Below are 26,151 nucleotides of genomic sequence, written 5' to 3' on the forward strand. Positions count from 1 at the left end.
CAGTGCAGAGTAGAATTTCATTAGCAACGTCAATTTGCCTTAGTCACCGATGCTGGTTTTTCTGGACCATGGATAGGAGCCACTGGATCAAGCATCACAAGTGAGATCTTTCTTATCTGATGACTCAACTACTTGCTGCATAAAGTCATTGAACCACACAACAGGCCTAGATTTTACTGGGGGAAAAAAAACAACTGCTCGAGATCACAATGGGTCAGAGAGAGAGAGCAACTAACCTTTCAAGTCTAAATGACTCTTCACTTCAGCTCTGAAGTGTGGAGAGGACAGCATTTATACTATAGTTGTGGGAGGGGGGGGGAAAGTTGGGGGTGTGGTAGATGTAGACTACTGGTGGAGAAAGGATGCGGATTGTGCAGATTAAGTGATTGGAATGTGAAAATGGCAGAACAATGGTGCATCTAACTTGCCAGACTTGAAAGAGAAGACAGACCCATTTGGGTGGGAGGAGGGCAGAAAGGACATGGTGACAGAGAACATAACAAGTAAGATAAAAGAATGGGAAGATTTGGGAGTTGGTTCACAATTTGAAGGTGTTGAACTCAATATTAAGTCTAGAAGGTGGTAAAGTGCCCAGCCTAGTTTTTACCCTGTATGGTGTTGGCCGATGCCAATATCAGGAGTGTTAAAATGCCTGTTTGGACATTGGAAAAATCAAGAATTACATTCTGTTGCAGTAATTTCTTTTGGTCAAATAAGTCACTTGAGAAAACTCAGAGGTTACAGGTGAAACCTAAACTTTTAAGTAGCCCACATGCTGTCAGTTGAACCATAATACCCTTAGGGAGGGAATTCTAGGATTTTGACCCAGCTGCATTTAAATAACCACAATATATTTCCAAGTCAGGATGGTGAACGGCTTGGAGGGAAACCTGAAGGTGATGGTATCAACAAACTTAAGACTCTGTCTCATATTTGGTACAAAGGTTCAGGTGTTTTACATAAAACCATGTACTTTTAATAAGTCTGCATATTAAGCATAGAGATTCACATACTGGATTTTATAATCTATTTACTCATCTCAGTCAGGGACAGATTACATGGTTAGTGCTCCAAAAATGTCCCTCAATCCTGAAATCTTGCATCATCTGGACTTTGTACCATAATAAGATCATATCAAAGTTCAAAATGGGATATAGCAGTTATACCATGACAACTGTTCAAAACAAATCTTACATCCATAATTTTACACAAATTACATTTAATTGTGCCAAAAATAACACTTATCCAACAGTATATTTCACTAGTTGATTTGCCACTGTCACTAAAGTTTCTATTTATACATAGTCATACCTCAAAATATTTCATATAATGAATTACTGCAAAAAACATGAGCTAGGATACTGGAATCAAAACAGCAGCACAGGCGGGCGTATATTTGTATACCACCATTCATGCCCTCAGGAGATCATCCCAAAGCACTTTACAGTTAACCATGTGCCTTTTTTCTGATGTGTATGCCACATTAAACCATTTGCCTTGTTTCAGTAACAGCAGTCACTTGTGAATCAAAGGATTGTGGGTTCAAGTTCAATTCCAATTTTTAAAAAATCCATAAACTAGATAAACTTCACTGCTGGCCTGAGGAAATGCTTAAATGTGGAAGATGTCATCTTTCAGATGGGATATTAAATAGGATTCCATCAGTAAAACATCTCATGAAACTATCTGTAAAGGGAACAGAACATTCTCTGAATGTAGTGGCCAAAACTCATCTCTGAACAAAAAAAAATCAAAAATTATTGGAAAAACTCAGCAGGTCTGACAGTATCTGTGGAGAGAAAGTAGATTCTGAAGAAGGGGAACTGGACCTGAATTGTTAACTGATTTCTCTCCATAAAAGTTGCCAGACCTGCTAGGCTTTTCCACCAATAACTGTTCTTATTTCTGAGAAAAAAAATCTGTTTATTTCTCTTTTGCTTGTTGTTGAGTCTTCTGTGGGAGTTAGCTACTATATTTCCCTACACTACATTTCACGGTTGTGAAGCACTTTGGGACACAACTAAATTACTAAGCAAATTACTAAAAAATCAAGTTTTTACAGACATACTTTATGTTAGATATTCTTCAGCTTTTCCAATGTTTGGTGCTCATTTAAAGTGAAAGAGCTCAAAATATTCAGAAAAATATTCTGAATAATAAAACAATTGGTAGAACAGACTGGGAAACTGAACAGCCTACAGTCCTTCTATTTCATTGTTCCTAGAGTTAGCTAATACATTTAGCAGCATGTCTGCTTACTAGAGTTTAGATTAGATTAGATTACTTAGTGTGGAAACAGGCCCTTCGGCCCAACAAGTCCACACCGACCCGCCGAAGCGCAACCCACCCATACATATACACCTTACCTAACACTACGGGCAATTTAACATGGCCAATTCACCTGACCCGCACATCTTTGGACTGTTGGGAGGAAACCGGAGCACCCGGAGGAAACCCACGCAGACACGGGGAGAACGTGCAAACTCCACACAGTCAGTCGCCTGAGGCGGGAATTGAACCCAGGTCCCTGGCGCTGTGAGGCAGCAGTGCTAACCACTATGCCACCGTGCTGCCCCTCTTCTAAATCTAATATTAAAAAAACTGTAAAACTTGAAGGTAAAAGTGAGAAGTATCTATTGGGAGCCCATATCACAGAATACAGACCAAAAATAGAATGCTGTCCTCTTGACCACACACGTAAACATTTCAATTATTTGCAAGCAACAAGCATGACAGCAAGCCAACTGCACAGTGAAACTCCTATATAACATACCTCCGATAAGGGGAAGTTAAAAATATACCAATCACTCTTTTAATATAGCCATGCTAAGATAACAAGCATAGCAGTTAAAAACATAGAAGCAAAAACATTAATCAGATTTTATCTTACAATCTTAGTGGCTAGACGGAACACAAAGGATCTTAAGGATATAGTAAAGTGCAAGACGATGAAGAAAGAAAATAAGGGCTATTAAGGGACCCTAAGGTTAATCTGTGCATGGAGGCAAAGAAAATTTTCATTGTTACTAAATAACAAAGTAATAATGGATTTAACATAATTGTAAATGAATAAATCATATGGGTATAAAATGACTCTGAGATGAAGAGAAGTAAAAGACAAAGTAAACCTCCTTATTATAATTTTCTTATCCTCTTTGGTAACAGGTGTGGTGTCAGAGGACTAGTGGACAGTATATCTATTTCACAGATGTGATTGTCAGGACAAAGGCCAATTATTTTTCTCTTTCCTTAATTGTCTAGGAAGATAATGGTGAGTCACATTCTTGAACCATGGCAGTCCATATGGTGTACTACCACAGTGCTGTTAGGAATCTAGCATTGGACCATTGTTTAAAAAGAAAGGAAAATACAATAATTACAATCCACCCTTTGGAGGTGGGAGAATCACTGAAAACTGAGGGAATCTTGATTTAGAAAGATAAATCAGTTCCAAACAACAACAATTTGCTGTTGTAAAGTTCAATTAACATGCAGGAATTTTTGTGGTGAAAAGGAGGGCTGATGTTGGCCAGGGTTAATAAATGTCCAACATGGCAAATTGGTCACAAAAGTAAAAGCCCATGGGAGCCATGGCAAGATGATAAATTGGATACAAGATTATCTCAGCAGCAGGAAATAAAGTGCAATCACTGACAGATGTTGTGATTGAAAAGCTGTTTCCAGTTGGGTTCCTTGCTTTTTGTGGTAGAGATCAAAGATTTGGACTTTACTGCAAGGGATTACAGATTATAACAATATTGTGGAGGGGGGTCACTAGTGAGATATAAAGAGACTGCAGAAAGTACTATGCACACTACAGGTCATCTTATGTAAGGATGGATGTAAATGCCCTGCAAGCAGTTCATAGAAACTTTAGAACATTACAGCGCAGTACAGACCCTTCAGCTCTTGATGTTGCGTCGACCAATGAAACCAATTTGAAGACCATCTAATCAACACTAATCAGTTTACATCCATATGTTTATCCAAAGACCACTTAAATGCCCTTAAAGTTGGCAAGTCTACTACTGTTGCAGTCAGGGCATTTCACACCCTAACTATTAAGTCTCCATTAAGTCACCTCTCAATTTTTTCTTTAACAAAAACAGCAACAATGCCTCAGCCTTTTCTCATAAGACCTTCCCTCCAGACCAGGCAATATCCTGGTAAATCTGCCCTGCACCCTTTCCAATGCTTCCACATCCTTCCAATAATGTGACAACCAGAACTGTAGGAAAGACTCCATGTGCAGCCGCACAAGATTTTTGTAAAGCTGCAACGTGACCTCATGGCTCTGAAACTCAATCCCTCTACCAATAAAAGCCATCACACCTTACGCCTTCTTAGCAACCCCATCAATCTGGGTAGCAACTTTCAGGGATCTGTGCACATGGATTCAGATCTCTTTGCTCATCCACACTACCAAGAATCTTACCTATAGTCCAGTTGTCTGCATTCCAGTTACTCCTTCCAAAGTGTATCACCTCACTTTCTTGTATTAAACTCCATTTGTCACCTCTCACTCAGTTCTGCAGTTTATCCATGTCCCTCTGTAACCTGCAACATCCTTCCACACAGTCCACAATTCCACCAACCTTAGTGTTATCTACAAATTTACCAACCCATCCTTCAATACCCTCATCTAGGTCATTTATAAAAATGACAAACAGCTGTAGCCCCAAAACTGATCCTTGCGGAACACCACTAACAACTGAACTCCAGGATGAACATTTCACATCAACTACCACCCTCTGACTTCTTACTACTAGCCAATTTCTGATGCAAACCACTAAATCATCGTCAATTCCATGCCTCCGCATTTTCTGCAATAGCCTACCGTGGAGAACCTTATCAAATGCCTTACTGAAATCCATATACACCATATCAACCACTTCACCCTCATCCACATATTTGGTCACCTTCTCAAAGAACTCTAAGGTTTGAGAGGCACAATCTACCCTGCACAAAACTGTGTTGACTATTCCTAATCAACCTATTCCTTTCTAGATGTTTATAAATCCTTCCTCTTATAATTCTTTTCAATACTTTACCCAAACCGAAGTAAGGCTCACTAGTCTATAATTAGCACGGTTGTCTCTACTCTCCTTCTTGAACAAGGGGACAAGAGTTGCTATCCTCCAGTCTTCTGGCACTATTCCTGTAGACAATAACGACAAAGATCAAAGCTTTCCAATCTCCTCCCTGGCTTCCCAAAGAACTCTAGAATAAATCTCATCCAGCCCAGGGGCCTTATCTAGTTTTACACTTTCCAAAATATCTAAACACCACCTCCTTATGAACCTCAATCTTGTCTAGTCTAATAGCCTGTATTTCAGTATTCTCTTCAACATTATCTTTTTTCTGTGTGAATACTGATGAAAAATATTCATTTAGTGCCTCTCCGATTTCCTCGGTCTCCATACACAACTTCCCACTACTGCCCTTGATCGGTCCTAGTCATTCTTTTATTCCTACAGAAAGCTTTAGGGGCTTCCCTTGATCCTACCTGCCAAAGACTTTTCATGTCCCCTCCTGACTCTTCTTAGCGCTCTCTTTAGGTCCTTCATGGTTAACTTGTTACTCTCAAGTATTAACTGAGCCATTGCATCTCATCTTTACACAAGCCTCCTTCTTCTTCTTGAGAAGAGATTCAACTTCTTTTGTAAGCCACAGTTCCCTGGCTTGACCACTTCCTGCCTGCCAGGTACATACTTATCAAGGACACGCAGGAGCTGTTTCTGGAACAAGTTCCACATTGTTGTGGTTCTGTTCGCCAAGCTGGGAGTTTTTGTTGCAAACGTTTCGTCCCCTTTCTAGGTGACATCCTCAGTGCTTGGGAGCCTCCTGTGAAGCCTTCACAGGAGGCTCCCAAGCACTGAGGATGTCACCTAGAAAGGGGATGAAACGTTTGCAACAAGAACTCCCAGCTCGACGAACAGAACCACAACAACGAGCACCGGAGCTACAAATCTTCTCCCAAACTTTGAACAAGTTCCACATTTCAATTGTGCCCATCCCCTGCAATTTCCATCCCCATCTAAATGCACCGTAATTGCTTTTCCTCCAGCTATAACTCTTGCCCTGCAGAAAATACATATCCCTTTCGGTTGCTCAAGTAAACATAACCGAATTATGGTCACTATCACCGAGTGCTCACTTACCTCCAAATCTAACACCTGACCCGGCTCATTACCCAGTACCAAATCCAACTTGGCCTTGCCTCTTGTAAGCCTCTGTGCGGTGTCAGGAAACCTTCTTGCACATACTGGACAAAAACTGACCCATCTCAAGTACTCAAACTATAGAATTTCTAGTCAATATCTAGAAAGCTAAAGTCCCCCACAACAACTACCTAGTTGCCCTCGCTCCTATTCAGAATCACCTTTACAATCCTTTGCTTTAGTCTACATCTCTGGAACTACCCTTGTAAATCTTTTCTGAATCCTTTCAAGTTTCACAACATCCTTCCGATAGGAAGGAGACCAGAATTGTATGCAATATTCTTTGTTCTAGCTCTAAGCCTCCACCCTAGCTCCTCGAATTTCTGCCTTACATCCCCATCCCTTTTCCTACCTATGTCATTGGTGCCTATGTGAACCACGACTAGGGGCTGCTACCCCTCAAGGATCCCAAAATCATAAATCAGACGTCATGGACTCTGGCACCTCAGAGGCAACACACCAACTATGAGTCTCTCTCAGAATCCCTGTCCCACGAACTATGGAATCCCCAATGACTAATGCTCTACTCCTTTCTCCCTTTCCTTTCTGAGCAATTCTGTGTCAGAAACCTGTATCCCATGGCTTACTCCTGGTAAGCTGTGCCTGCACCCCCCCAACAGCATCCAAATGGTATACTTGTTATTGAGGAGAATGGCCACAGGGGATCCCCTTATCAGACAAACACCTGTAAAGGGTGGGTTGTTTTAGGGAATGGTTGGATAGGCTTGGATAGGCGTTTAGAAAGCAGGTTAAGCATCAGACAGTCAAACACGTCCAACACGGGAACAGACCCTTTGGTCCAACTCGCCCATGCTGACCAGATATCCTAAACTAATCTAGTCCCATTTGCCAGCATTTGGCCCATGTCCCTCCAAACCCTTCCTATTCATATACCCATCCAGATGCCTTTTAAATGCTGCAATTGTACAGCCTCCACCACTTCCTCTGGCAGCTCATTCCATACATCTGCCCAGTGAATTCCTTTTAAATCTTTCCCCTCTCTAGTTTTGGTGCTCCCCACCCCCACCCCAGGCAAAAGACCTTGTCTATTCATCTGATCCATGCCCCCAAGATTTTAATAAACCTCTAAGGTCACCCCTCAGCTGTCAACGCTCCAGGGGAAACAGCCCTAGTCTATTCAACCTCTCCCGACAATTCAAACCCTACAACCCTGGCAACATCCTTGTAAATTCTTTCTGAATCCTTTTAAGTTTCACAACATCCTTCCTATAGCAGGGAGACCAGAATTGCATGCAATATTCCAAAAGTGGCCTCACCAATGTCCTGGACAGCCGAAACATGACCTCTCTACTCCTATACTCAATGCTCTGACCAATACAGGAAAACATACCAAATCCTTCTTCACAATCCTGTCCACCTGTGACTCCACTTTTAATGAACTATGAGCCTGTACTCCAAAGGTCCCTTTGTCCAGTAACATTCCCCAGGAACTTTACCATTAATGCAGCACCTCACATTTATTCAAATTAAACTCCATATGCCACTCCTCAGCTTGACTGATCAACATCAAGTTTTACTCTGAGATAATCTTCTCTGCTGTCCTCCAATTTTGGTGTTACCTGAAACCTTACTAAGTATACCTCCTATGTTCACACCGAAAGCATTTTATATGAATGGCAAAAAAGCAGTGGACCAACACCGATCCCTGTGGCACACCACTGGTCACAGGTCTCCAGTTTGAAAAGCAGTCCTCCATTACAACCCTCTGTCTTCTACCTTTGAGCCAGTTCTGTATCTAAATGGCTAGTTCTCCCTGTATTCCATGTGATCTGACCTCACTGGCCATTCTACCATGAGAAACCTTGGGAAACGCCTTACTGAAGTGCATATAGATCAAAGCCACCCCTCTGCCCTCATCAATCCTCTTCATTACACCTTCAAAAACAAAACTCAAGATAGTGAGACACAACTTCCCATGCACAAAGTCAAGTTGACTAGCCCAAATCAGTCCTTGCCCTTCCATATACATGTAAATCCTGTCCCTCAAGATCCTCTCCAACAACTTGCCCACCACTGATATCAAGTTCACAGGTATACAGTTCCCTGGCTTTTCTTAAATATTAGCAACATGGTAACCAACCTCTAGTCTTTTGACACCTCACCTGAGGCTATTGATGATACAAATATCCCAGCAAGGAGCCCAGCAATTCCTTCCATAAACTTCCCACAAAGTTCTCAGGTACATCAGATCAGATCCTGGGGATTTATCCACCTTTATGCGTTTTAAGACGACCAGCACCACCTCTCTGCAACATGGACATTTTTTCAAAATGTCAATACTTATTTCCACACATTCCATATCTTTCTCCACAATAAACACTGACGCAAAATACTCGCTTAATATCTCCCCCAAATCCTGTGGATCCACACACAGGCTGCCTTGCTGATCTTTATTCTCTCTCTGGTTACCCTTTTGACCTTAATATATTTGCAAAATCCCTTTGGGTTCTCCTTAACGCTATTTGCCAAAACTACCTGTCCACTTTTTGCCCTCCTGATTTCCCCTTCAAGTATATTCCTACTGCCTTAACACTCTTCTAGGGATTCACTCGATTTCTGCTGTCTACACCTGACATATGCTTTCTTCTTTTTTCTTAATCAAAACCTCAATTTCTGTAGTCATCTCACACTCTCTACACCTACCAGCCATGCCCCTCACCCTAACAGGAACATACTGTCTCCGGACTCTCATTATCTCATGTTTGAAGGCTTCCCATTTTGCAGCCACCCCTTTACCTGTGAACATTCAACCCAAAATATATTTTTGAAAGTTCTTGTCTAATACCCTCAAAACTAGCTTTCCTCCAGTTTAGAACTTTAACATTTAGATCTGGTCTATTCTTTGCCATCACTATTTTAAAACTAACAAAATTATGGTCACTGGCCCCAAAGCAATCCACCATTGATGCCTCCATCGCCTGCCCTACCTTATATCCCAAGAGTAAGTCAGGTTTTGCACCTTCTGTAGTAGGTATATCCACATCAGTAATCATGGGGGTGATTTTAATCTGAACATAGACTGGGCAAATCAAATTAGCAACAATGCCATAGATTAGGAATTCTTGGAATATATACTCCAGGACCAACATGTGGAGGAACCAACTAGAGAGCACATCATCTTAGACTAGGTACTGTGTAATGAGAAGGGAATCAGTGCCAACCTATCTATGTATGACCCCTTGGGAATGAGCGACCATAATATGAAAAAAAACAAGAAACTATCAAGATGGAGAGTGAAGTAGTTGATTCAGGAGATTAGGGTGCTCACTCAAAGGAAACTATGAAGTTATGAGGCATGAGTTGGCCTTGACAGATTTGAGACAGTTACTTAAGTGGACAGTGGATAGGCAATGACAAACATTCAGGGAATGCATGGGGAACTGCAACTGTTTATTCCTGTCTGGCACTAAGGCAAAACGAAAAAGAGGACTGATCCATGGCTTACAAAAGAAATCAGAGATATTATCATTCCAAGGGAGAAGCATACAGATTGGCCAAGAAAAATAATAGGTCTGAGGATTGGGAGTTGTTTAGAATTCAGCAAAAATGTACCAAGGGATTGATTAAGAAGAGAAAAATACAGTATGTTCCCCGCAAGTTTACTGTGGTAAGACTGGCACTGAGAGCTTCTACAGGCATGACAAGAGAAAAAGATTATGTCTGTAGTGCACCTACATTCACCAAACGGGGAAATGTATAAGAGGACATAGGAATGGCTAAGCAACTGAATGCATACTTTGGCTCAATCTACATGAAAGACGACATAAATCAGATATCAGAAATATTGAAGAATGCAATATTTATTGAGGGGAGAGAACTGAAGGAGATCAATATTAGCAGAGAAGTGGTGCTGGGAAAATTGATTGTATTGAAGGCGAATTAATTGCCTGATAATCTACATCCCAGAGTACTTTAAGGAAGTGGTTCTAGAAACAATTGATGCATTGGTGATCATCTTCCAGAATGCTATAGACTTGGGAACAGTCCCTGCAGATTGGATGGTAGCTAACATCATTCCAATATTCAAAAAGGGAGATTGAGAGAAAACAGGGAATTATAGACCAGTAAGGCTAAAATCAGTAGTGGGGAATATTCTCAAATCCACATCAAGGACTTTACAGCGGAGCATTTAGAAAGCAGTGGCAGGATCAGATAGAGTCAGCATGGATTTACGAAGGGGAAATTATGCTTGGAATTCTATGAATAAGAGTTCTCAGTAGAGTTGACAAGGGGGAGCCAGTCGATATGGTATACTTGAGCTTCCTGAAAGCTTTTCACATTGTCCTGCATGATAGATTGTTGTGCAAGATTAAAGCGCATGGGATTGGGAGAAGTATATTGACGGATAGAAAACTGATCGGCGGAAAGGAAACAAAAAAAGAGTAGGAATTAATGGGTCCTTTCCAAATTGACAGGCAGATACTCATGGGGTGCCACAGGGATTGGTGCTGGGATCCTAGCCATTCACAATATATGTTAATGAATTGGATAAGGGAACAAAACATAACATCTCAAAGTTTGCAGATAAGACCAAACTGGGTGGGAGAGTGAACTGTAATGAGGATGCAGAAATCTTTCAACAGGATCTGGACGGGTTGGACAAGTGGACAAATCAATGGCAGATGCAGTATAATTTGGATAAGTATTAGGTTATTCACTTTGGAAGCAAAAACAAGATAGCAGATTACCACCTGAATGGCTGTAAATTGGGAGAGGGTAGTGTGCAGCGGGACCTGGGTGCCCTTGTACACTGGTCATTGAAGGTAAGCATGTAGTTGCAGCAGGCAGTATGGGTGGCAAATGGTACATTGGCATTCATGGTGAGAGTCGAGATTAGAGTGGTGCTGAAAAAGCACAGCAGGTCAGACAGCATCCAAGGAGCAGGAAAATCAATGTTTCGGGCAGGAGCCCTTCATCAGGCATGAGGGGGAGGTTGTGTACAGAATCAGGGATGTGTTGTTGCAGTTATACAGGGCCATGGTGAGGCCGCACCTAGAATATGGTGTGCAGTCTTGGTCTCCATTTCTGAGGAAAGCCCGTGCTCTTGAGGGAGTGCAGCAAAGGTTTACTAGGCTGATTCTGGGCATGGCAGGATTGAGAGATTGATTACTAGGTTACAACTGTTTTTGCTGGACTTCAGACAAATGAGGGGGTAATCTCACAGCAACTTATAAAATTCTAACAGAACCAGACAGGGTAGATGCAGGAAGGATATTCTCCAGATGGTGGGTGGGTCACAGTCTAAGGATTTGGGGTAAACCATTTAAGACTGAGATGAGGAGACATTTCTTCACCCAAAGGAAAACAAAAAAGTGGTGAGCTTGTGGAATTCATTACCACAGGAAGTAGTTGATGCCAAAACATTGAATGTATTCAAGAGGCAGCTAGATGCAGCACTTTGGGGCGAAAGAGATAAGAGATTATGGGGAGAAAGCAAGATTAGGCTACGGAGTTGGATCATCAGCCATGAACATGAAGAATGGCCTCCTCTTGCTCCTATCTTTTATGTTTCTTGTACATATTTAAATTCCTCTCCACCCAAGCCCTTAACACAATGACAGTCCTAGTCTATGTTTGGCAAGTTAATATCCCCAAGCATAACCACCCTATTACTCTCACAGATATCGGAGATCTCCTTACAAATATGTTTCTTTAATTTCCTGCTGACTGTTAGGGCATCTATAGTATAATAAGGTGATCATCCCTTTCTTATTTCCAGGGAAGTTACTTGGGTGGAACTGAGACATGTCCCCAGGAATATCCTAAGTATAGCTGTAATGTTATACAAAGTGCAACTCCCTGTCCTCTCTTGCCCTCTCACTTTCTATCCTTCCTATTACATCTATACCCTGGAACATTAAGCTGCCAGTCCTATCCATTCCTGAGCCACCTCTCTGTAATTGTTAGGATATCTCAATCCCATGTTCCCAACTATGCAGGGTTCATCTGCCTTCCCCGTTAGGCCTCTTGCATTAAAAGTGCCTTTATTCCATCATTTCCCACCTGGTTCTCTGCTTTGTTACTGCCTGCCTTGCTCCTTTTCCCAACTGCACCAGTCTCAGACTGATCTCTTTCATCATTATCATCCTGGGTCCCACTCCACCCTGACTAGTTTAAATCTTCCTGAGCAGTTCTAGCAAAATCTCCCCACTGGTATATTATTCGCCTTCCAATTCAGGTGCAATCTGCCCTTCTGGAACAGGTCACTTCTACTCCAAGAGATTCCAATGATCCAAAAGTGTGAATCCTTCTCTACTGCACCAGCTCCTCCTGCTCTATCCTCCTATTCTGACCCTCTCCATCACATAGCACTGGGAATAAGCCAGATATTACTACCCTCAAGGACCTTGTTGTTTAAATTCTTACCTAATTTCCTATATTCTCTCCTCAGAATCTTACCCTTTTCTCTTCTTATGTCATTGTGCGCATTGGAACTAATGACCTCCTGCTGGTCCCTCTTCCCTTTGAGGATATTCTGCATCCTCTCCGAGGGATCCTTGATCGTGGCGTCAGGGAGGCAACACCATTCTGATATCTCATTGTCAGGTGCAGAAACATCTGCGCCTCTGACTAAAGAGACTGGATTGAGAAACAAAATTCCAAGGGGACTGCCAGGTAGATAGGGAGAGGATGTTTCCTCTGAGAGGATCTAGAGCAGAGATTTAAAACAAAGATTAGGCAAGATATTTTCTGAGGGTTGAGTGTCTTTGGAACTTTCTTCCTAGAAAGGTGGTGGTTGACTATTTTTAAGGCAAAGGTGGATAAGTTCTTGTTAAGTAGCAACCAAAAGGTTATCTGGATAGGCAGGAACATAGATTTAAAGTTACTATCAGATCAGCCATGACGTTATTGAAGATTGGAGCAAGTTTAAGAACCGAATGGCCTACATCTGTTTCTGAATCATGTGTTCATACATATGCATCCCTTGTTTGAAAGTTTCATGATGAGGGAGTATAGAAATAGACTGATGGGTAGTGGTTTAGAGGAGATTTGTTAAGAAATGTTTTCCATCCAGAGAGGTTGACAGGGATCCATAACTCAGTGCCTGAAAAAACCCTCAAACCATTGAAGAAGAATTAGGATGTGCACTTGAAGACCCATTACAAGACAATGAACCAAAAGCTGAAGTGTAGGATTAGGCTCTGTACCGTACCCCCCCCCCCCACACACACACACACACACACACACACACACACACACACACACACACACCCCTCGTGTACGGTAAGCAAATTCTAGGAATACTTGTACTTGCCATGTCGGTTTTTCAACATTGGCACAATTATGTACCAGAGACAATTTTTTTTTAAAATGCATTTGTATAGACGCTGTAAGGTAATTTTACTTTGCTCCTTTCCTTCATAACCTTCCACACTCAAATACTCTAAAACATGGTGAATTCTTTTCTATATTTCCTGCAAAGTCAACAGGATGTCAATAAGTTCATTTGAAAATAAAGTTCCTGAGCTCTTCCTGTTAAGAATAACTCCTTTTTGATTGTACTAATTCTCAGGACTCCACGTTTGCTGAAAGCCTTTAGCAAGTCAAACTGTAAAATTTGACCAAATACACACTGCCATCTGAAAAGTAACTATTTACAGTACTGTCCTATCTGGAATTAGGTTAACATATCGTACAATACTTAGTGCACACTTAAAATTTTAAATTATAGCACAGAACTCTGCACATCATTTAGAAGATCACAGGTGTCATATAAATATTCTCTAAGTAATTGTTTATATTCTTAGATATAGACAACAGCTGAGTCAGTGAAACTACTTTTGGTATTCCAGTTATTGACACAATAATCAACCCAACAATGAATACGTAAGCAAAAGGTGCCTTGGATAGCTAGGGTTTGAATCTTCAGCTATTTCAGTAATTAAAATGTACTTGTACTAGTCTAACTTAATTATGTCGTTATGAATTATTTTTAAGTCATATTATTTTCTATATTTGAACACAAACATTGTAACAGTTGTGGTTACAGCAGACCAAAAATCCAAGAATAACCCCATGTTGCATAATGCACAATTGATGTATGGCCTAATTCACTTTATATAGTGTAAGAATTTGCTGTGACAGTAAGCACTTGGGTACAAACCCTATGTTGAAATCTGCAATCCACAAAAGAACCATAGACATCCCTCTCAATCACAGGGAGAGGATTAGTCATACACAGACTAAGGAGCATCATTTCTGGGGCAAAGTGAGGAAGCATATCTCCACGATGTGCAAAACTGGCACGGGGATTGAACACTCATCACTGGAATGATTCTACATCACACGCTAACCAGCTAGCCAATTGAACAAAACAACCTCCCAATGTTTCTGCCTGATTTGAACAATCACTGAAGCACTGATTGAGTGCACTTATTTACCACAGGCATAATTTGCTATTTCAGAAATAAAAACATATGCTCCAAATCATAAATTTACAAATCTAAGATTGATGTTAGACCTACGTCATATTTATATTTACTGTATTTTGAAAGCACCCAATATACAGGTCTAAAACAATATTCAAAGACAACTTGATTTATTAACAAACTAAATTCAGAATCTGCCCAAATACAAGCACAATCCATATTATTCTTTAACTGAAGAAATTAAAATGTTCCCCAAAATAATAAATCCAATTCAAACTCCATATTACACTGGGCACACAATGTAATTTAAAACCCAAAACAATTTTCAAGTGCATTTCCACATTAGATGTTTGCGCATCTCACAGTAAGGAAAGATATATTCCCCAAAATACCGCACAACTGCACAAAGAAAACTATTAATTTGCATTTGGGATCATTACCTTGAAAAGAAAACTGTCAAAACAAAAGAACAAACTGCAGATACTCAAAACCTGAAACAAAAACTGAAATTGCTGGAGAATCTTTCTTCTGTTGCAGAAATATCATAAAACTACTCGTGTATTTTATAGCTATTATAAAAAGCTAAAGATTGATCAAATGATGTCAAATCAATAAAACACAAGGTTCCATCACAACTGAAGATAAATTTCATAATAACTACAATAAAAATTAATTCTATTGGAAGCAAAATATTGTGTATCAAAATATTTTTTATCATTTCATATATTGTACTGATAAGAAAATTCTCCAGAAGGAACAACCATCAAACTGATTCATTCAGCTTCTGAACAGCACATATGTTTGCCATTTAAATCGGATATTCAATTATAAATAATTCCTAGGGAATCAAATAATATTACTTGCAATCAATCAAGGTTAAATGCAAAATGTACAACAATGCCAATAGCAATTTTATTGCATGTGACAATACTCAATAACTTTACACACTGATTCACATCCTCCAGCAGGGCTTTTCCAATCTATTCTTTTTGTCCATTTAAATATTAACATTCCAGATTTATTTACATTTTAAAGAATGACTATTCTAACATCACAAGAAAAGAGAAATAAAGTGCTTCTCTCGTTTTTCTCAGCTCATCCGCTGTTGAAACTCTCTTCCATGTCTTTTTTACATTTAGAATCAACTATCTTAACACACTAGGAGAAAATGAGGACTGCAGATGCTGAAGATCAGAGTCAAAAGGTGTGGTGCTGGAAAAACACAGCTGGTCAGGCAGCATCCAAGGAGCAGGTGAATCAACATTTCAAACATAAGCTCATCAGGAATACCTTAATGCATTGCTGACTAACCTTCTGAATTTCATTCTCAGTAAACCGGAGACCATCCAAATCTGTGCCAGCTTGTGTCTTAATTTGCAGTAAGCCCTTTTGTCCCTCTATATGATTACCTACAGCGGCTTCCAGTGAAACATCTTGACTTCATAATTCACAACCTTATTTTCAAATCCCTTCACAGTGTGTGCTGGATTTTTTGTATTCACAATTACAATGGTGCTACCACTAGTGGCTACGCCTTCAACTGCCTTAGCCAGAAGCTCTAGAATTCAAACCCACACCTCTCCATTTTACTTTCCAGCCCGAAGACACTTCTTAACACCCATTTCTGATTTAGCTTTAGCCATTTGACATATCATTCCTATGTGGCTCAATGTCATACCTGTTTTATAACGCTCCTTTGAGGAGCATTATAAAACACACAATGCTTTATTATATATAATAGGTTATACAAGTTTTGTTATCACCAATAAATCCAAGTATTTTGGTTATCTTGGAGGAACTCCTGAGATACTGTTATGATCCCTAGTATCTTGGGACTGCAGTTGGAAAACACCTCAAACTCTGAAGAAAATCCTGAATGATGGCAAACTGTTCTAACCAGTGACTTATTAAACAAAGTAACTGTTTACCTTACAGGCATTGGACATATCCCATCTAGATTTCATTACAAAGGAAGCAAAGCCCATAATTACAAACTGCAAACAAAGCTGAAGCAAATTCTATTTAAATCAGTGCAAATATTTCACTACCTTTGGGTGCCAATTATTTCAAGGAATGATTCATCTGTACAAGAGAAAGAGAAATCATTCCACATAATAATCAATATGATTTGTTTGTATTTGCAAATTTAAGTTGTGCTTGTTTACAATGTCCAACACTGGAGGAACAAATAGCAGCTAAGGCAAAATATTCCAAACACTTTCAAGCCACACTAAGGGGCTGACGATCAAGTAAACCGAGTTAAGACAATGACTTCCAAATTCTTCCACAGTCTCACCACACCTAACTGCAGCTGCCACAATAATAAAACATATGCACCCTGAAGACTGTGTTCTGCACTCCCATAGTCATGCCTTTGGTGACTACTCTTTTAGCCACCGTGTCCTTACGCTCTGCAGCCTGGTTTACCTAAACCCTGAAAATTTATCGTCACCCTTATTTCATCATTCTTTTCAACTGCCTTCATGATCCTCAATGCAGAACTGCATATTTAAAGATATCTCAAAGCTAAATTAATAGGAAACATGTTTGGAAATTTTAAAAAAACAACCACAGTGCCTGACAGCAAATCTAATATATTAATATGGCTCAGCAAAAGTGATTTGTGAGGGTTGTGAGAAGACTAACCACAACACACGAATAAAGCATATGGGTGATTATGGTTTGATCTGAAATCTGGAACAGGTTAAAACTACATTCACCAGCATCCAGCCTAACATTACATCAGGACATGTTCACGAAGTCCTGCTCACAATGCTGCGTACATCAAAAATCACCACTAACTTTAAATTTGCTGAATACTCTAGGAACCACTGGTGAATTAAACTGCTTGGGCTATGACAACCACGATGTTTAAAAGTCTGGGGTGACACAGCAGAGCCTGGACATTCTTCTCGTATCTGAGCTCAGCCAGAAAAGCTCGGAATAACACTGACAACGTTTAAGGGTGGCCGCCGGGCCGCGCGATGTGGTTTTCTTCCCGGCTCCTACTGGTGTTGACACACTGCGGTGAGGGGAAGTGTTAGCCGGTGCGGCTCCCTAACGCACTCGCCTCTTTAACGGTGCAGTCCTGCGCCAGCTCGAACTCCTCTTTGTCTTTCGGAGTCTTGACAGTAACCCGGATGGTTCTGGCTCCAGTTCTAGAACACGGCTCCGTGTTCTCCGCCATCCTCGAGCTGTCTGTCAACCAACGGCCGCTTCCTCATTGCACCATGGCACCATGGGTAATCTGCTCGCACGCTAAAAAAAACAATAAGGCCGTCAAATCCAGAAGCAATACCTCTCAGAGTCGGACAGTCGCTATACCACTTTCAAAATAATATTTGTTTATCAAAAATCTATTCAGCGGACTTGTGGCGTTTCACACTCGTCTTACCACTAAGGGATGACGTTGCAAAAGGAACTTACTAGAACCGGAAACGGAAATAGACGGAGTGTGGCTGCTAGGGAGATTCTAATGAGTAGGTAGTCAAATGTGATCCTATTGAGTTATTGCAAACTGCAGTTAGTGCATTACCCCATTTACACATGTATTAAAGCTGTAGATTAATTTATTTCCTTTTCAATTTTTTTTAAATTTCAGTATAAGAACTCTGCATCATTATACATTTTCAGAACGCAGTTTGTTATGTAAAGAACAATGGATTTGTGAAGTAATGTTCCTAGACGCGTAAAGTGTTGCAAGTTTTATCCCAATTCATATATTTAGAAACGTTAATTAATATATTTTGAGTTTCTGTTTCAACTGCATAGTTCTGCGCTTAAAAATAGTAATTGAATTCTCTAGCATGTTTCTAAGTAAATGACAATGGCTTGTTATGACCAAGGTTGGAGTCTGTGCTGTTGCTTTCTGAACCCACCATGTGGACTGGTCACAATTTAAATTTAGATACTTTACCCAGCTAGTAATATGGCCAAAGAGTAAGATGATAAATTATGAAATTTATCTATATTAGGTTGGATATTACCAAAAATGCATTATTTTGATGCTTTTTATCTTATCCACTAATCAGAACAATTCACAAGTTTTCCTTTTGAATTGGTATACTAACATTTATGCCACATGACAGAAGAATGCTGACTGGTTGGCAACTGGAATGGTTGGTTGATGCATTACCATAAAGAAGGCATGTCTCCATAACATTATATATTTAGAGTCATAGAGATGTACAGCACAGAAACACTTTTGGGTCCAACTTGTCCATGTCAGATATCTAAAATATTCTCGTCCCTTGCCCATATTCCTTTAAACCCTTGCTTTTCAAATACTCATCCAGATGCCTTTTAAATGTTTGTAATTGTACCAGCCTCCACTATTTCCTCTGGCAGCTCATTCCATACATGCACCACCCTCTGTGTGAAACAGTTGCTCCTCAGGTCCCTTGTAAATTTTTCCCCCCTCACCCTAAACATATGGTCTCTAGTTTTGGACTCTCCCATCTCAAGGCAAAGACCTTGGCTATTAATCTTATCCATGCCCCTCATGATTTTTTAAACCTCTAAAAGGTCAACCCTCAGCCTCCGATGCTCCAGGGAAAACAGCCCCAGCCTATTCAGCCTCTCCCTGTAGCTCAAATCCTCCAACCCTAGCAACATCCTTGTAAAATCATTTCTGAACCCTTTCAAGTTTCACAACCGGAGGGAGACCAGAATTGCCCGTAATACCAAACATCATCTTCACGATCCAACTATCCGTGACTCCACTTTCAAGGAACTATGAACATGCACTCCAAGGTCTCTTTGTTCAGCAAAACTCCCCAGGACCTTACCGATAAGTGTATAAGTCCTAACCCGATTTGCCTTTCCAATGCATCAACTTACATTTACCTAAATTAAACTCCATTGCCACTCCTCAGTCCGTTGGTCCATCTGATCAAGATCCTTGAGGTAAACATTATGAAAGGTACTTTATTGAGGGGCTGTACAAAATGATAGCAAAACAATATTAACTTGCCTTCAACTGGAAATCTCTAATTTGACTCTGCAAAAGAAGTCAGAACATTTCCCATATGAACTCCAGACTTGAACCACATATCCTTTCACCGAAACAAATTCCTTTTTCGGATATTAAATCAGTGAGAGCTTCAGAATCACAATCTTATGGCACAAAGGAAAGCTGTTCAGCCATTGTTAAATGAGCATTCTTAGCTCACACCAATCTCCTGTTTTTTTCCCCATACCACTGCACACTATTTTTATCCAAATGATTGTCCAATATCCACTTAAATACCTTAATTAAACCTGCTTCCACCACACTTCCGGGCACAGCATCCCTCCCATAATTACTCCGAGTGAAAACGGTTTGTTTTTGCTTCTTTTGCAAATTAAATTAAAATCTATACTTTGTCCCTTTTTACAGGGAACAGTTTCTCCGTATCTTCAATTTTGTAAACCTCTATCAGATTTCTTCTTGACTGCTTTCCCTCCAAGGACAAAATACCTAACTTCTTTCATCTATCCTCACAATTGAGGTCTCTCATTATTGTGGTTCTGTTCGCTGAGCTGGGAATTTGTGTTGCAGACGTTTCTTCCCCGGTCTAGGTGACATCCTCAGTGCTTGGGAGTCTCCTGTGAAGCGCTTCTGTGATCTTTCCTCCGGCATTTGTAGTGGTTTGAATGTGCCGCTTCCGGTTGTCAGTTCCAGCTGTCTGTTGCAGTGGTCAGTATATTGGGTCCAGGTCGATGTGCTTATTGATTGAATCTGTGGATGAGTGCCATGCCTCTAGGAATTCCCTGGTTGTTTGCTGTTTGGCTTGTCCTATAATAGTAGTGTTGTCCCAGTCGAATTCATGTTGGTTGTCATCTGCGTGTGTGGCTACTAAGGATAGCTTATCCACAGATTCAATCAATAAGCACATCGACCTGGCCCCAATATACCGACCACTGCAACGGACAGCTGGAACTGACAACTGGAAGTGGCAGATTCAAACAACTACAAATGCCGGAGGAAAGATCACAGAAGCGCTTCACAGGAGGCTCCCAAGCACTGAGAATGTCACCTAGACAGGGGACGAAACGTCTGCAACACAAACTCCCAGCTCGGCGAACAGAATCACAACCACAAGCACCCGAGCTACAAATCTTCTCACAAACTTTGAGGTCTCTCATCCCAGGAACCAATCTTAAAAATTGATTCTGCACTCTCGCCAATGATCACATCGTTCCTATGATGTGGCACCCAGAACTGTACACAATACTGATGTGTTACAAGTGTCATAGACAAGTTCAACATCACCCTTGCACTTGTACTCTACATACTTATTAATAAAGCAGATGATACTGCATATATTTCACAACATTCCCTCCACCTGCCCTGCCAATGACCCGTGTATATACACACTCAGGTCCCTCTTCTTCTGCATCCCGATTAGAATTGTACTCCAATTTTTACATTGCCTTTCCACACTCTTCCTACCAAAATTCATCACCTCACTTGTATGCATTGTAACTTGTCTGCCATCTATCTCCTTATTCCACCAACTGTAACACAGTGCATTAAAGCCCAACAATTCTGCTCCACCATTCAATGAATGATCTGATAATCCTCAACTCCACTTTCCACTGTAACTTCTGGCTCCTTAAAAATTCCACAGTTTACAAACACTCTGGTTCACCTCTCATTTTTCCCAACTTTCCCCATCCCATATTTTGGTCGGACAACAGTCCTCAGTCCAATTTTCTGTAAATCCTCACCCATTTTATGTGCGAAAACTTTGTTTAATCAGGAAGATATCTTCCCCCAACCCTTCACACCATCACCATCATACATTCAAGAACCCCATGGCATTTTTATTAGATTCACGTAGATGACATTGATGTTGTTTTTCAATTGGGTATTAAATTAAATAAGTGCTCCTTTGAGATTGGAAGTCCATTTACTTTCACTGTAACCAAAAGCTTCTAAAATTCTATCCTCTCAAATTACTTAGTGAGGGGAAGGTTGGAGTATAGCTACACAATTAATAATTAAATCCCATTCCAAACTAAGATTGCTGAGTGTTTATTAGCTCACATCTTAACACATTACATGACTTGCTTTTAACTCTTACAAGTTAAACAGGGGTCTCATTTACTCTGTTAGCAGTGGAGCTGAAATACACAACCACAAACAATCAAAAAGTCCAAGTCACATTCCTTGCCTCATCAATATCTAAAAGCCAACCTCTGTTTCGGGCAACTACAATTTGAAGTTGAGCAGCTGCCATTCGGATGAAGCAGGCCCGCAGCTGCTGGAGGTCCCCTTTGGAGTTTGTGGGCTATTTGGCAACATAAATAGAGGAGGTACAGAGACAATAAGATGGCCAAAAGATTCAGAAAACCCTCGGACAGGCATCCACCCCGGGACTGAGGATTGATGGCCGGGGATGGTGGTGATTTCGAACAGATTCACTGGCTCACCACTCACCATCTTCCTTAAACTATTTCCTGTTTCACTAATTGTGTGACCAGCAGTCACATACAAATAATCTCATCCTTATGAATTTAGTAAAAAAATCACACAACACCAGGTTATAGTCCAACAGGTTAATTGGAAGCACTTGCTTTTGGAGCGCCGCTCCTTCATTAGGTGGTTGTAGAGAACACAATTGTAAGACACAGAATTTATAGCAAAAGTTCAGAGTGTGATGTAACTGAAATTATACATTGAAAAATACCTTGATTGTTTGTTAAATCTCTCACCTGTTAGAATGACCATGATAGTTTCACTTCTTTCATATGTACATCACAAAACTTTTTTTTAAAAAAGTTATATTCTCAGGTTAACTGTAACAATTGGTGTCAGTGCAGATAAGATGTTGAGATATTGAAGGTCTTAGCCCCCTATGTTCCCTGTCTGTGTCATAATGTTTAGACTGATTCTAATCTAAAAAGTGACTTAACAGAGTCTTACATGGATTCATGCAGTTTTTGAGCAAAGTACAATGTAACTCTGCAAGTACAAATTCACCCCACAAACGTATGTGTGCATGTGTGTGTCTGGGGTGGAGGTTTGTGAGTATCTGTGAGAGAGAATGTGTGTGTGTGTATATAAAGTGGTCTAAGTCTGTGAGAGGGTGCAAGTGAGTGTTTGGGAGTGTATGTGTCTGTAGGAGAGTGTGCATGTGTGTCTGGGGTGGGGGTTTGTGAGTGTCTGTGAGAGAGAGTGTAAATGTGAGAGTGTAAAGTGTCTAAGTCTGTGAGAGGATGCATGTGTGAGTGTCTGTAGGAGTGTGTATAAGTGGGTGTGTATAACAGTGCCTGTGTGTGCTCGCACACACGTGTAGAAGTGTCTGTATGTGTGTATAGTGCAATGGTGGTCACCTGTACTGTGACATGAAATCAAGGTCCCAGTTGAGGCCCTCCCTATGGGTAGCGAACTTAGCTATCAGCCTCTGCTTGGCCACTTTTCACTGCTGCTTGTCCCGAAGTCCGCCTTGGTTACCCGAAGGTCCAAGGTCGATTGTTCTGGACCACTGAGGTACTCTCCAACTGGGAGGGAACACGCCTGTCTGTTGATTGTTGTGCGGTGCCCATTCATCCGTTGCTGTAGCCTTTGCTCAGTTTCACCAATGTACCATGCCTCAGGGCATCCTTGCCTGGAGCGTATGAGATAGACAATGTTGGCTGAGTCGCATGAGTACCTGCCACATACATGGTGGGAGGTGTCCTCACACGTAATGGTGGTATCTATCTCCACACTCTGACATGCAGCTCCTACTGTGACAGGGTTGTCTGGAGTTGTCCTGAAAGCCGGGCAGTTTGCTACGAACAATGATCAGTTGTTTAAAGGCGAGTGGAGGTGTGGGGAAGGTCTTGGCGAGGTGCTCATCCTCATTGATAATGTGTTGCAGGCTGCAAAAAACATGGTGTAGTTTTCATTGTGATCCTTATGAATGTTCATCCTTAGCATCATTACAACAGGCTCACTACATCTACAAATTAAGTTTAGTTTTCTGATCTTATAGGTTTTCATGAGAAGTCAAGTTTTGAGCTTTTGGTTCAATACTCAAATAAAATCCTGTTTCTTGGAAACAGTACTTCGGCAGTGAAGGATCAAGTTCTGGCGGGAGGTTGAAATCATGCTCATTCTTTTGGTTTATCCATTGCCTGGATCATGTAATCTACATGGACGTTTCACAGCTTTCCATTAATTTTAGCCAAATATCTTTTCATTGTATAGAGAAATGCTTAGTTTCCACACACCCCTTACATGACTTAAATGTGGACCCAAACCATGACTGTGTCCATTTTGCCTGAAACCGTGTCATACAGTATTGACAACTTTGACTGAGCTTTTGTGTTTGTCTATCACAGTTGGTCTATAGTACACAGTTGTTATATATTATAGCAGAAAATTATCAAGCCATTGTTTCATACTAACACCCATGTATGTAGGACTTGCTTCTTAATTATGTGCACCTTTTATTATCCTGACAAATCTTTGAGTTTAGAAACAGGAATGAGCTGTCTTTGATATTATTTTGCTTCAAGCAATATTTGGACGAAACAGAACAAATTAAAAACCTTACACTGAGACAAAACCTTAAGGTAATCCACGACTAACATTTTGCTTGTGTTAATGTTAATTACAAATGGTAATGTTTCATTCAGTGTTGATGCTGTGCTTTCCTCAATCCACTTAGAGAAGCTACTAATAAATATCAAGAAATTTTCATTTTCTTTTTCACAAAAATCTGCATGAATCATTTTCAAATGACCACAACTGCAGAAGGGCAGTAATTATGGCAGATAATACATTTGCTTACTAACAAATCTAGATCACTGTCTAAACTAGCCAATGAATAAGTTATATGGAATTGCTATGGAGTTCATACTGAACACACAGGAATAAACAGTAAGTTCTATAAAAGTGTTATCTTTTGAAGAACTTGCTACTACCACCTTGTGACCTCAATGTGGAGGTGCCACTGTTGGACTGGTGTGGACAAAATCAGAAGTCACACAACACCAGGTTATTGTCCAACTGATTTATTTGAAATCACAAGCTTTCAGAGTGCTGCTCCTTCCTCTGGTGAACTGACTTCACGTGATACCACTTTATACATGACTCCTCTTTGTAATGATAATAGAATGGTTTCTGTTCCTCATGTGTACATTCACTGAATTCTGTCCATTCTTTCAAATATCTATTCAAGATGGTGGAGGCAGCAAGGTAGGTAGTGTTTGGGCTCCAGGCCCACCTAGTGCCTCTTGCATGACTAACCACATTCTTCTTTTCTTTAATTTTATTTTTCTTCATTTCACTTTTGAATCAAATACATTTTTTCTTCTTTCTGTGGCTGCAGTGGTGGAAAGAAGTTGCAGGGAGCTGTTGCGTGGAGGATCTGATCCATTCCTCACGGCAATCGAGCAACTTTTCCTATGTCGATGAATTGGGATCTGTTCTTTTCTCTGATGTTAGCTCAGGAGTTAATTTGGATGGCCAGTCGGTTCACGAAAGTGGAGATGGAGATTGGTCCTCGAGAGTTGAGACACTCTTCTAGCGATGGCAGCAGCTGGACTATCGGTAGCGATGAGGCAGCTTTGGTACAGGCAATGTTCTGAGTCTGTTCAGTGGCAGCAGGGACTGCTTCTTCCTTGCTGTTGAGTCCACAGGGCAAGGTTTGGTGGCTGCAGAGTGTGGCAACGTCCTGTAGCCACTTAGGAAATCAAGAAGCCATGCATGGTACAAAAATGAAATTTGCCCTAACTTTGTCTGATTTAATTCTATTTGTAATTTGCATAATTAAAGTTGTGCTGGCTTATGGCAACTCATACACATTTTACTGTATTTTCATAAATACATGTAACCATAAATTACTGTTACTATTATTAATAGCAGTTCATAGACTTGTTTTGAACACTAAATCTTGCTGAATTGCAATGGCAATGATTGCGAAGTCATCATCTGAAACCCCTATTGAGAAAATTGCACCTTAAAAATCATCTACTGAGTCCTCCTGTGGTAAATGTGACAGTGTGTCATACTAGCATTGTTTATCAAACAATGATGTTAAACTTTACACTCACACTGTAGATGTTCAATCAACAGCTGCATGAATGAATGCATTCATATTTAATATTCATAGTCTGATGAATTATTTAAAAATTTACGTATTTACTTATTAGTACTTGTTTTATTAGTATTTATATATACAATTAAAGAGAATCATTAATATCTCCGGAAATATTTGAATAATTTTGGACTTTGATTCCCAACAAAGCTAGGGTCAAACTATGAGAAGGTAAATGAGGCATTTGAAGAAAGAATATTTTAGACCAAAATTCAGTGTCAACCTTTGCAGCAGTGCATTCAGTTGTGCATCACTAACCAATTTCTATCAGCTCTGACATTGCCCAATATTTGAATACTCTCCCAAGGACATAAACAATTGTCTAATAGCATTTTGCCGACTCTAAACAATGAATAATAATCAGTATATAGCCTCCATCAGTAGCTAGTCCTGACAATATTGAGAACAAATGCCATGAGCTAAACAGAACTATTGCACAACTATTGCAACCTAGGAACCCTCCAACCA

At 40.4% G+C, this 26,151-nt stretch overlaps 1 protein-coding gene across 2 annotated transcripts in view; it reads right to left on the bottom strand.

Moving 5' to 3' along the window:
• LOC132823941 (ubiquilin-1-like) overlaps positions 1–18,022 on the bottom strand; it is a 56,791-nt gene extending 38,769 nt beyond the window's left edge. Inside the window, exons 1-2 of one of the 2 annotated variants that reach the window (XM_060838094.1) lie at positions 18,006–18,022; positions 17,682–17,869 (exon numbers count right to left, since the gene is read on the bottom strand). In XM_060838094.1, coding sequence (XP_060694077.1) covers positions 17,682–17,798 — 117 coding nt within the window. In that variant the 5' untranslated portion in view covers positions 17,799–17,869; positions 18,006–18,022. The remainder of the gene's footprint in view (positions 1–17,681; positions 17,870–18,005) is intronic. The other variant, XM_060838085.1, reaches the window with a different exon arrangement.
• Positions 18,023–26,151: the final 8,129 nt, after the last annotated feature.

The sequence above is a fragment of the Hemiscyllium ocellatum genome, chromosome 2, assembly GCF_020745735.1.
Source record: "Hemiscyllium ocellatum isolate sHemOce1 chromosome 2, sHemOce1.pat.X.cur, whole genome shotgun sequence".
NCBI lineage: Eukaryota > Metazoa > Chordata > Chondrichthyes > Orectolobiformes > Hemiscylliidae > Hemiscyllium > Hemiscyllium ocellatum.